This window comes from Malurus melanocephalus, unplaced genomic scaffold (assembly GCF_030028575.1).
Source record: "Malurus melanocephalus ecotype Western Australia unplaced genomic scaffold, MMel_1.1 scaffold_675, whole genome shotgun sequence".
NCBI lineage: Eukaryota > Metazoa > Chordata > Aves > Passeriformes > Maluridae > Malurus > Malurus melanocephalus.
The window spans coordinates 170579-182628 of NW_026623907.1; the positions used below are offsets into that span (position 1 = coordinate 170579).

General features: G+C 48.5%; 1 protein-coding gene across 5 annotated transcripts in view; it reads left to right on the forward strand.

The window, feature by feature from the left end:
* The window catches only part of NIN (ninein), a 57751-nt gene that overhangs the window by 23353 nt on the left and 22348 nt on the right, over positions 1–12050 (forward strand). For all 5 annotated transcript variants that reach the window (XM_057384005.1, XM_057384006.1, XM_057384009.1 and 2 more), the window contains exons 6-16: positions 975–1162; positions 2179–2325; positions 3229–3396; positions 5297–5433; positions 6435–6575; positions 6710–6884; positions 7621–7731; positions 8500–8589; positions 10162–10315; positions 10670–10791; positions 11034–11560. In XM_057384005.1, the coding sequence (XP_057239988.1) occupies positions 975–1162; positions 2179–2325; positions 3229–3396; positions 5297–5433; positions 6435–6575; positions 6710–6884; positions 7621–7731; positions 8500–8589; positions 10162–10315; positions 10670–10791; positions 11034–11560 (1960 nt within the window). The remainder of the gene's footprint in view (positions 1–974; positions 1163–2178; positions 2326–3228; positions 3397–5296; positions 5434–6434; positions 6576–6709; positions 6885–7620; positions 7732–8499; positions 8590–10161; positions 10316–10669; positions 10792–11033; positions 11561–12050) is intronic.

Below are 12050 nucleotides of genomic sequence, written 5' to 3' on the forward strand. Positions count from 1 at the left end.
TCCCAGGGGGGCTCTGGCTGTAGTGGAGCCTGGTGGGCACTAGATGTCAGCAGGGACCAGTCATTAAATGTTCCCTAATTGTCACAGAATTAGGAAATCACCGTTTGGGTTGGAAAGGGACCTTAAAGCCCATCCCATTCCACCCCTGCCATGGGCAGGGACACTTTCCACTGTCCCAGGGTGCTCCAAGCCCTGTCCAACCTGGCCTTGGGCACTGCCAGGGATCCAGGGGCAGCCACAGCTTCTCTAGGCATCCTGTGCCAGTGTTTTGCCATCTTCATAGTAAAAAAAACTCTTCCCTTTAATTCGACCAACACCTCTCGCATATTTCAGCTCCTTTCTGACCCTTTCCACATCCAAAGGGGCCAACTTTTTTCTCTTAAAGCTGCTCTTGCAGCTCCCGTTATCCCAGGGAAGGAGGGGTCCCTTTTCCATCTCTGCCAGTGGCTGAGGCAGCAGAGCTGCCCTTTCCTGGCCACCAGCCCATCTTGGCCTTCAGACTAATCCACATTCCCAGAGATCCTCCTGGCCACAGGCCCATCTGCTGGTCACTSTGCACCTGGGAGTCCCCATTCCTGGAAGGATTAAAAGCCACGTGGATGTGGCACTTGGGGACACGGGGCAGTGGTGGCCTTGGCAGGGTTGGAGGAACAGACTCAATGGTCTTAGAGGTCTTTTCCAACCTCAGCAATTCCATGATTTTGTGGGCACAAGGTTCCTTTCCCTGTGGTGGCACACGTGAGTGGAATGCTGAGCAGAACCATTCTGGTGGACGCTGGTGCTGCTGGGATTGGGGTCCATACCCCAAAACTCCAAACGTGCTCTGAGCAGGGTAATCTCAGCCAAATGATCCCATGGGATCTGCTGAGCCAGGAAGGAGCTCTGCCCAGCACAGCAGCAGATCTGTGGGATGCAGAACCCCCAGATCTTTTGGTGATCACTGCAGCCACCGGAGCCATTTCCCCGTTTTCCAGGACAGCTGCGCTTCTGGAACCCGGATGACCTGAACGCCTCCCCTGGYGCCTCACCGAGCCCAGACTGGATCGAGGAGAAACTCCAGGAGGTTTGTGAGCACCTGGGGATCACCAGGGATGGCCACCTGAACAGGAAGAAGCTGATTTCCATCTGTGAGCAGTACGGGCTGCACGCGGCTGCTGGGGAGGTGAGCAGCCAGCTACGGACCCATCCCATCACTGCCCTTTGGGATTTGATCCTAAATCCTTTCTGGGGCTCACCACAAGCTCGGGTTTCTGCTTGGGAAGGAGTTTCCAGCTCCAGCTCCTGGTTTTCCTGCAAGGTTTTTGGTGTCAAACTATCAGGCTGCTCTAGGAGAAGACTGAGCCGTGGTGTGCGTGTCCTTTCATGCAAACACAGAGGAAAATGGAATTTTAAAACATGGCTTGGATTCCAAGCATGTCTCCTTAATCCTGGGAATCTTCTAGCTAGACAGCAAATATGGGTTAAATATTCATGGGTGCTTGCTTTTGACTTTGTGAAGGCCTCCAGGCTGTTTCTGTCCTGCAGCGAGAGCCCACGAGAAAATGAATTCTTCAGAAAAAAAAAAAGGCTCTTGTCAATTTAGGATTTAGTTTTATTAAAAAAGTCCAACTTTTTGCATCTTAAGATAATATGGCTTGTCATAATTTCCTCCACAGAACATGTTTCTGAGCAGGTATTCATTTGCAGCGTCCACGGTGAAATGTTTGCAGGGTATTAAAGCAGAAAATGGAAAAGATAAGCTGTAGACAAAGAAATAGTGAAGGACTAATCTGAACATCTCCAGTCCTGCTTTTGAGAAAGCAGCATGCCCTGAAGCAGAAAACAGATTTATGATAACCTTGCAGTGTCTTAGGGTATTTTTTTTTGTGCCTGGTCACTTCAAGCTGCTCAGGGTTTGGCATCTGTCTCAATACCTTGAGCTGAGTTCCTGAGGGCACTGTCTCGGAAGCAGAGTGAAATGAGGTTTTTTTCATGCTGCCTCATTAAACAGCGGCTCCAGGATGACCAGGAGTTTTTTTCCTTGTTCTGTGTGTGTCTGCAGTTTTCCATATGGAGATTAGCCAGGTAACTCTGGCTTTGCTCTTTTTTGAGCCTTGGGAACAGGATGTTTCCTCTGGATATTTCCAGATTTTTTCCTTCAGTGGTTTGGCCTTTTTCATGATTTCTGTCTCCTTGCAGGTGCTTGAGGAGGTGCTCCATAACCTGGAKCAGGATGGGACCATGAGCATCGAGGATTTCTTTTATGGCCTGTTTAGAAACGGGAAATCTCTGACCCCTTCAGCATCTACTCCGTACCGGCAGTTGAAACGGCACCTCTCCATGCAGGTGGGAAACTGAGAGCTGAACCCTGGGCTGGAAGGAGGGGAAGAATTCCTCAACAATTCCCACCCAGCCTGCCTCCTCCTCTTCATCTCCATTTGTCCCTGGAGGGGCAGCTCTGAGGGTCCCCCTGCCCCATGGTGGCAATGAGCTGCTGCTCCAAAAACAGATTTCAAATTCTCTCTCAGAAAAAATCTCTTTTGGGGGAGATAAAGCAGGAAACAAACACCCTCATGGTAAAGAGGACTTCTTTGAAAATGTGATTTGGAGAGAGCTCTGGCAACCTGTGGAGTGCAGTAAGGAAATGGTGGAGACTCGTAGAATTCCAGCATGGGTTGGAGGGACCTTAAAGCTCTTTCCACCCCCTGCTATGGGCAGGGACATCTCCCACTATCCCAGGCTGCTCCAAACCCTCTCCAACCTGGCCTGGAACACTTCCAGGATGGGACATTTCAATATAAATTGAATGCAGGGGGAAGTGGTGCCTTGGATAGGCTGTGGACATACACATCCCACATATTTTCCCCAATTATTACTTATTTTTCTGAGAGATTTTGAAATCTGCTCCCTGTCTTTGCCTGGAAGCTGAGGGCTGTACCCAAAGCACCTCTGCAAGTGCTCCCTACAGCTCCTTCAGGGAAGGTGACTCTCCAAACCAGAAGTGAACAGTGGCACACCCTTCTGGAGCATTGAGGCCAGCTCTGAAGCTGCTCCTGCTGGGATTTATTTTAAATCCTGGTTGTGCCCCGGTGCTGTGAGGTCAGCGGCGACGCTCCTGCCAGGTTTTTGCTTGGCAGTGAGGAAAAGCAGCCCTTAATCCTTAATCTSTGGAGCAGTTGTAGGGAAATTCCATCGATGAACCCTTCTGGGCACTGCCTTTGCCCTGTCACACCCCAATCTCTCTTGCAGTCCTTCGAYGAGAGCGGCAGACGCACCACCACCCCCTCGGCCATGCCCAGCACCATCGGCTTCTCCCTCTTCTCCAGCCTGGATGATGGCATGGGCTACGGCTGTGTGGAGGGGGTGCTGGATTGCTGGCACCAGGAGGGCATYGAGAACAGCCAGGAGATCCTCAAGGTAACCCCCAGCTCCTTCTCACCCCTTATTATGTGTATTTTTTTCTCCCTGTGTCAGTAGCTGAGTTATTTTCTTCCCTGTCAAAATCCCTGGTTTTTTTCCTTTTTAAAACTTCCACAGAGAAGCTGCTCCATCTCTGGAAGTGTCCAAGGCCAGGTTGATTGGGGCTTGGRGCAGCCTGGGATAGTGGAAGGTGTCCCTTCCCRTGGTGGGGGCTGGAACTGGATGATCAGATCTGTTCCAACCCAAACCATTCTATAATTCCATAAAAATTTCCAGTGTTAGTGAMAAGAGTTCTTGGAAATTTCCAATAATTCCCTTTATGGTGCATCCCCAAGAATCGAAGCTAATGATAAAAATACAACATGATTTCCAGCTGAGCTCGAAGAGGTCACCTACATTTGTTAGGAAGCAATTTAATTCCTTTCCCTCCCTGAATAGCTGCACCTGCAAACCTCTCAGCACCAGGGTGACCTGAATTATTGCTGAGGTGGAGGACAGCACTTGAAACCCTACCCAGTCCTCAGGGTTCCATTAGGCAGAGTTAAAGGGTGGTGAGGATGAAATCAGGTACCTGGATAAATCCACCTCTCAGTGTTCCATTAATTAGAAGTAAAGGGTGGTGGGGATGAAATCAGGTACCTGGATAAATCCATCACTCAGTATTCCATTAAAGGGTGGTGGGGATGAAATCAGGTACCTGGATAAATTCCACCCCTCAATATTCCTTTAAAGGGTGATGGGGTTGAAATCAGGTACCTGGATAAATCCATCCCTCTGTGTTCCATTAAAAGGTGATGGGGAGGAAATCAGGTGCCTGGATAAATCCACCCTCAGTATTCCATTAATTAGAATTAAAAGGTGGTGGGATGAAATCAGGTACCTGGATAAATCCCTCCCTGTCCATCTCATTAGAAGCTGTGGATAGGAAAAGATAATTTCACATGACTGACAGTGATGGCTGTGGTTCTCTTGACTTTTAAATATCCACGTGGACAGAGCATATCCAGGCTGTTAACCTCTGCCATTGCTCAGGCTTTATAACCCACCCGTGACCTTGAAGAATTTGAGAAGGTGGGACCACCTTCACCAGACTTGTGTGTCCACCTTCACTTTGTTGCTTTCCACTGAAAAATTKCTTTGTTTGGTGTCCCTGGGGTGGTTTCTCCAGAGGCTGCAGCATTTCAGYCCCACCACAAACRCTTTGCTTTATGCTCCTGCAGAGTYRGGTCCAATCATKGAACCACTGAGGTTGGAAAAGACCTCWAAGGTTGAGTGTAACCATGGAATTAGCACTGCCTTTTTCACCACTGAKCCCTGTCCCCAGGTGCCACATCCATATGGGTTTTGAACATTTCCAGGGAATGAAAGGGCCTTTTTTCAAGGCCAGGGCTAGGAGCAGCATGGGATAATGGAAAATGTCCCTGCCCATGGCAGGGGGTRGGRCTGGRTGGGCTTTGGGGTCCCTCCCATTCTGGAATTCTATGAAATTCCAAGCAGTTGTTGATGATAACTTGCTTTGTAGGAGGTGGGAGATCCTCGCCATCAATCCCTCCTGCAGGGCTGCTCCTGCATTGCCTCTTCTGACAAGAACATCTCCATCAGCAACTGATCTGTGATAAGCCTGGTGTTGATAGATCCTGCAGGGGCAATGAGTGCATTTCACCAAGCCTGGGCTTCATTTCCTGCTGGCCTTGCAGACAACCAGAACACTTCCCATCTCAGTGCAGGGAGGTGGCAGACATGGCTGCTTTACGGCCCTCAGGGAATTTGTGACAGATTAATTAGCGAGCCAAGCTCTCTCATGCATCTCCTCATTTTTCCCTGTCAATCCCTGTCCAAACATCTCCAGGCTGCTGCAGGAAGCTCATTCTGCTCTAAAGATGTGCTGTATCCACAGGCTCTGGACTTCAGCCTGGATGGRAAGGTGAACCTGACAGAGCTGACGTTGGCACTGGAGAATGAGCTGCTCATCACCAAGAATGGGGTGCACCAGGCAGCCCTGGCCAGCTTCAAAATGGAGATCAGGCACTTGATGTGAGCCAGGGGATGGCTGGGAGAGGGTGATGGGTGCTCCCAGGGTGCTGGTCCTTATCCTGGTTATCTCTGATGGAGGGCTTAGAGACTTCTTGTTATGCCTGGAAAAATGTTCAATCTTCCAAGGATTGCAGAGAAATGGAGTTGAAAAGTAAAAAGGGGAAGCAGCAGGCTGTTYCCAGTCTGGGAGTGGTCACTGCTGTCCACAGTGGTCACTGATGGCCAAGGAATGCACAGCTCAGGGCAGAGGCTGGTGGAGTTTTGTCAGTACCTTTAATCCAAGCTGATTTGGGGCATTGCAAAGGTTTTGCCATGGGATGGTGTGAGGGTGAGGAGCAAAACCATGGTAAATCTCCATATTTTCCCTTTGAAAGTCAGCACAGTTTGACTTCGTGCTGGACTTGCCATGTAAGTTTCTCTGTTGAAAAAGAAGATTCCAGGGAGATCTTAAAGCCCCTGCCAGGGTTCCAAAAGGGCTGGAGAGGGACTGGGCACAGGGGATGGAGGGACAGGACACAGGGAATGGCTTTCCATTGCCAGAGGGCAGGGATGGATGGGATCTGGGGAAGGAATTGTTCACTGTGAGGGTGGGGAGGCCCTGGCACAGGGTGCCCAGAGAAGCTGTGGCTGCCCCTGAATCCCTGGCAGTGCCCAAGGCCAGGCTGGACACTGGAGCTTGGAGCACCCTGAGACAGTGGAAGGTGTCCCTGCCATGGTAGGGGGTGGAACAAGATGATCTTGGAAGTTCCTTTCCAGCCCAGACCATTTCAGGATTTGAATGGGGTCTGGATCACAGCTGAGGATCTCAACTGTTGAGGTCTCAGAATCTGTGGGGATACCAAGACATGTCCAGAGCTATTAGGGTACAGGTTCAAATCCAGTGATTTAATGCAATTGATAAAACCCTTGGAAATCTTTCCAAGCTTCTCCTCTGATTTCAAACATCCTTTTTGGGGATCAGTGAGGGCTGACCTAATCCAGCACGGCTCTGCCCTGCACAGGGAGAGGTTTGACCAAGTGGCCAGGGAGAAGGAGAAGCTTCGGTCAGACCTGGAGAAGGCAGAGAAGCTGAAATCCCTGATGGCCTCRGAGGTGGACGATCACCACGCCGCCATTGAGCGCCGCAACGAGTACAACCTCAGGTATGGTGTCCCAATCATCATTTCCTTCTTGGCACCACTGCCCTGGCATTGCAGGGACTTTGTGGCCACCCAGCTTCACCCCCAGCAGCATTTGCCACCCTTAACAAACTCCCTCCCCTYGGGTGCCCTGGCAGGAAGCTGGACGAGGAGTACAAGGAGCGCATCGCCGCTCTGAAGAATGAGCTTCGCAGAGAGCGGGAGCAGATCCTGCAGCAGGCCAGCAAACAGAGGCTGGAGCTGGAGCAGGAGATTGAGAAGCTGAAAACAGATGAGAATTACATCCGGGATCGCCTGGCCCTGTCCCTGAAGGTAAGGGGGCTAAGCAAAGCTGGGATTTCCCCCAAAAAAGCAGGGATGCCCTGAGAGGGGAGCGACATTTGCAGTGTAGTCCTTGCTGAGAGGATGAGTTATGAGTGTTGAGCTGGCCAAAAGCCATTTAAACAGCAACACAGGTGTGTCCATGAGAATCTGAGATTTGGTGTTTGGGGCACTTTAATGGATTTGGTGTTTGGGGCACTTTTCCATGGATTCCTAATCTCCAGTTCAAATCTCTGCTGCCATCAAGTGCAGAGTGTGCGTGTGCACAGCTCTCGGATGAGCTGTCCAGCCAGGAGATAAAGCATCTTGATCAAGTTTAAAGTATTGGTTTAAAAACAACTAAACAAGCAAAATAACCATCTAAAGCAACTTGCTGCTAAGCTTTTTGTTAAATTATATCAATTCCAGTGTGTCATGGCAGGTGTGGGTTGTGTGTGGATGGATTTATAATTCCTATCATCACCTGAAGTCATGCTCTGACTTGATTGGGAGTTACCCTTATTTTAGTGTCTTAGCACATGCTGATTTTTCCTCCTCCAAAAAACCCTTGTTTGGGGTTTGGAGGTTTTTTTGGGTTTTTTTTTTAGTGTGTTTTTTATTTCTTAGCTTGTTTTTTGGGTTTTTTTTGTTTGTTTTGGTTGGGGTTTTTTTGTTTGTTTGTTTTTGGTGGGATTTGGTTTTTTTTGTGGTTTTTTTGTTTTGTTTTGTTTTTTTTTGTTTGATCCAGGAAAACACCCGCCTGGAAAACGAGCTGTTGGAAACAGGAGAAAAACTGGCCGAGTGTGAAAGCCTGGCAAGCAAACTGCAGAGGAACTTGGAAAATGTCCTGGCTGAGAAGGTAAATCCTCCTTTTCCCACTGGGCTTCCAGGATTCAGTCACTTTGAAGTTACTACACTCGAGCTGCCAGTTTTACTGATATCCAGAGGCWTTTGGGGTCCCTGTGCAGATTATCCAGGCACAGCCTGCCTGCCAGCTAAGGAAAATAAAGATATTCCACCTTAGCTGTAATTTTATTCTAATTAAAGCAGTGGGCCTTACAGTGAGGCAATCATCCTGCAGATCTGCAGGGATTTTTTTTTTTCCCCCAGCATAGTTTTGGATAGACCCGACTTGCAGATCCTTTCCAGGGAATGTGATGCAGGAGGAGTGAGATATTCCATGGCTTTTCTGCTGGAATTAGGTGAAAATCGAGGTGAACAGCTGATCATGGCTGTATTACATTAAACTTTTCAGAATATCAGCTTCTCCAAAGTTGTTTAATTTATGTATCCATAGCCACAGGTTCATGTACTGGGATTTCCACTCATCTGTTTTCCAGCCTTTTTTAAAGCTTGGAATTATTTATCACACTGAGATGTGCGTATGCTAAGATAGAAATCTGTGCTCTGGAATTGGACTGAGCACAAGAGCTGTGCTAGGTGGCAGACAGCTTTTTGGGAAGCTGCTCATTCCCTGTTAGCAGGAAAGTGGAGTTTCTTTATTAAAAATAAAATCCCTGAGTGGAGAGAGGATGCAGGCTGCAGAACTGCCTGGAATGGCATCAGTGCTGTACTGAGCAGGGCTGTGGGGTGGATGGATAACTGGATATTTCATTTCTTGTTTCAGTTTGGGGACCTGGATCCCGGCAGTGCTGAGTTTTTCCTGCAGGAGGAGAGGCTGGCCCAGATGAGGAGCGAGTACGAGCAGCAGTGCAGAGTAAGCAGAGCCACACCTGGCTCCTGTATCCACATGGAACATCATRGAACTGTGAAAAATCCCTCCCAGATTAAGTCCAACCATTCCCCCAGCCCCAAGTGCCACATCCTTGCTACAAACAGCAGCACAGAGAGGGTTGGAAAGCTCTTTCCAGRGGTGACTGGCTGAACTAAGAGGATGAGGTGCCCCCAGGGTGGGCTGGGAGAGGGTCCATGGAGCCCTGTGAATTCAGAGTTGCAGGAACTTAGAGGAGAAATGAAATAGATCCACATTTTGCTGGTTTTCAGACCAGAAATGTTTCCTTTAAATAAACCTGAGACTAGAAAGTTTGTCTTCTCCTCTATCTTATATACTTGAAAGTTTTTAAGGTGAGCCTGCAGGTTTTCTATTTACACATCTGCTTTGATGCCTGCACAGGTTCCAGGCCATCTGTTGCCCTGAGAAGCTGTGGCTGCCTCTGCATCCCTGGAAGTGTCCAAGGCCAGGCTGGACAGGGCTTGGAGCCTGGAGCAGTGGAAGGTGTCCCTGCCCCTGGCAGGGGTGGAACAAAATTATCTTTAAGGCCCCTTCCAACCCAAACGATTTTGTGATTCTGTGATCTTTTTTCCATGATCCTTTTTATTCAATAAAGGGCTGCCTTTTCAAAAGGCTCTTTGATTGGAAACAGCACAGCAGCTCTCTGAGGAAGCTGCAATTTAAAAGCAGAAATTGCCTAGAAATAGGTTTTGAATCTATACTCCTTGATATGCAGCTGACTTTTCTATTTTTGAGGATGGCAGATATGAAGCAGTACCCAAGGTTCACTTCCTGGGCCTTTCAGGCATGCAGGATTCCGTGTTTGCACATTCAGGGAGTTGTTTTCCCCAATAACTGCTGCTCCTGGAGCGGAGTGCACTGCACTTGGCACAGACACGGGGGATGTTCCTCTGGCAGGCAGAAGGACCAGATGGTAAATGCAGTAATGAGGGGATCTCTTTCCTCATTCCATCATCTGCTTCTGATTCGATTTTTCAAGTAGATGGTGTTTGAGGAGGCATTTCCCAAGTGTTGGAAAATGTTAYTCAGCTGCTTTTTAATAAAAGGTCACAGGAAGAAGGAATAAAGGGAGAGGTTTTGGAGTGTGTTATACCTTCACCTGTGAGAGTCTGGTATTGTAGAATCATCAGAGAATCCTGGAATTGTTTGATTGGAAGGGACCTTAAAAACCTTATTCCACCTCCTGTCATGGGCAGGGGAACCTTCCACTGTCCCAGGCTGCTCAAAGCCCTGTTCAACCTGGCCTTGGGCACTGCCAGGGATCCAGGGGCAGCCACAGCTGCTCTGGGCACCCTGTGCCAGGGCCTCCCCACCCTCCCAGCCAGGAATTCCTTCCCAATATCCCATCTAACCCTGCCCGCTGGCAGTAGGAAGCCATTCCCCCTTGTTTTGCTGATAGGAGGATGACTGGCACTATGGATTAGACAAATCTTTCCCTGTTGCAATTCCCACCCGAATATCCCGTGGTGGCACTGGGTCGATTCTCAGCCACCCTGATTCCTTTCCCTCAGCCTTTTTTCCTCCTCCATCTCTCAGGAGCTGCAGGACCAGATTGATGAGCTGCACTCAGAGCTACAGGAGTACCGTGCCCACGGCAAAGTGCTCCGACCTCCCCTGAAAAATTCCCTGTCAGAAGAGTTTGACTTTGACATGAAGAGTCATGGCAACGGTGGGATCGAGCCTGACCAAGGTAAATAAACATCTCCTGTTGGACTGGGATCTGTGCTGTGGGTGTTTGTAACATCTTAGAGGTAATTCCATGAAAACCTTCCCAGTGAGGCTTGGTCACCACCCCTGTTTTGGTGTTTAATGTTCATTTGGAATCTGCTGAACTCTGAAGCTGAAATTAGTGTTTGCAGTTACTTGCCTTTGTGATAGGAGTTTGAGAGCTGCTAAACAAATTTAAATAATTCTGTTGATGATTATATATATGTATTGTGTAATTAGTGTTTTTATGGTTGTATATATTATTGGTTGTATGGTTATATATATTATTGGTTATATGGTTATAATATATATTATTTTCTAATTGCTGTTTCTAAAGGACTCGGTTCGGAAGACTGCAACCCATTAAATATGAGCATAGAGGCAGAAATGGCCATTGAGCAGATGAAGGAGCAGCACCACAGGGATCTGCATCACCTCAAACAGGAGCTTGAGGACACAGTGAGTRTTGGAATGAGAGGGTCTTTAGGGTCCCTTCCCACCCAARCCATTTTGGGGATTCTGTGAKCCCAGTAAGAAATAAAGCTGAACACTTCGATTTCCTTGGAATGAATGTTCTTGTAAGATGCTGAAGTGTGAATCAAAATATTCAGTAAAATAAATATATATACCTATATAGGAAAACATCTCTATAGAATATTCTGTGGAAAATTAACAAATCGATCCTGTTTTCCCTTCTGCAGGTGAGCCATTATGAAAAGCAGCTGGATGAGACAAAAGCCCAYTGGGAAAAGGAGCAGGAGGATATGAGGCAGAAGTACACTGAGGAGATGAATGTCATGGAGGAGCAGATCACTGKCCTTAAAAATCAAATAGCAGAGCTGCAAGGAGAGGCTGCAGTGCTCAGGGAGCAGCAGGAAAAGCTTGACTGTAAATACAACGAGGAGAAAAACAAATTGCAGCTGCATTTCGATGAGGAAAAAGCCAACCTGCAGGAACTGCTGAGGCAGGAGCATGAAGATGATGTCAGGGCCAGGCTGGAGCAGGTGAACGAGAAGTTCAGGCAAGAACGGGAGGAGCTGATCCAGAAGAGCGTGTGGGTGGAGGAAAAGATGAGAGTCCTGGTGCAGAGTCTGCAGGAGGAGAAGGGGGAGCTGGAACGGGGCTTCCACGAGCAGGTGAAGAGGCTGGCAGAGATGCACGCCCTGGAGAAGGAGGAGCTCCAGGAAGAGCTGCTGAGGAAGCACCAGCAGGAGCTGGAGGRGGAAAGGTGAGTGTCACCTCTGGTGGGGACAGCAGTGGAGTTGGTGACCAGGGTGACCTGAGTGCAGAAAYGCTTCCTTGGTGTGTAATTCCCAGTATCCTGACCCCACACTGCTGTTCCCTGCTCTGTTCCACAGCACTGGGTTGCTCTCCAGGGTTTTTTTCTCTTCTGACCTTTCTCAGGTCGATATTTGTATTCRTTTTTAGCTCTCCCAGAGGCAACAATAGTGTTAAAGCATAACCAGGCGTGATTAACTYGAGCTCTGAGCAGGATCTCTGTGCTCCACAAATCCCTGCTTGGTCCTTTTAAAACTTGTGGGGTTTCAGAGTTCTTTGCTAAAGAAGGAAGGGGGTGGCTGGGAAGTGCTTTTAGCCACCATTGAGTGTCAAAAGAAACTGAAACCATCCTRGGGTGATGGGGGTGAGACTCCCCCCAAAATCTGAGCACAGGAATTGAAGGGCACATGTTGCACATGGAACCTTTTCCAAGGATGTTT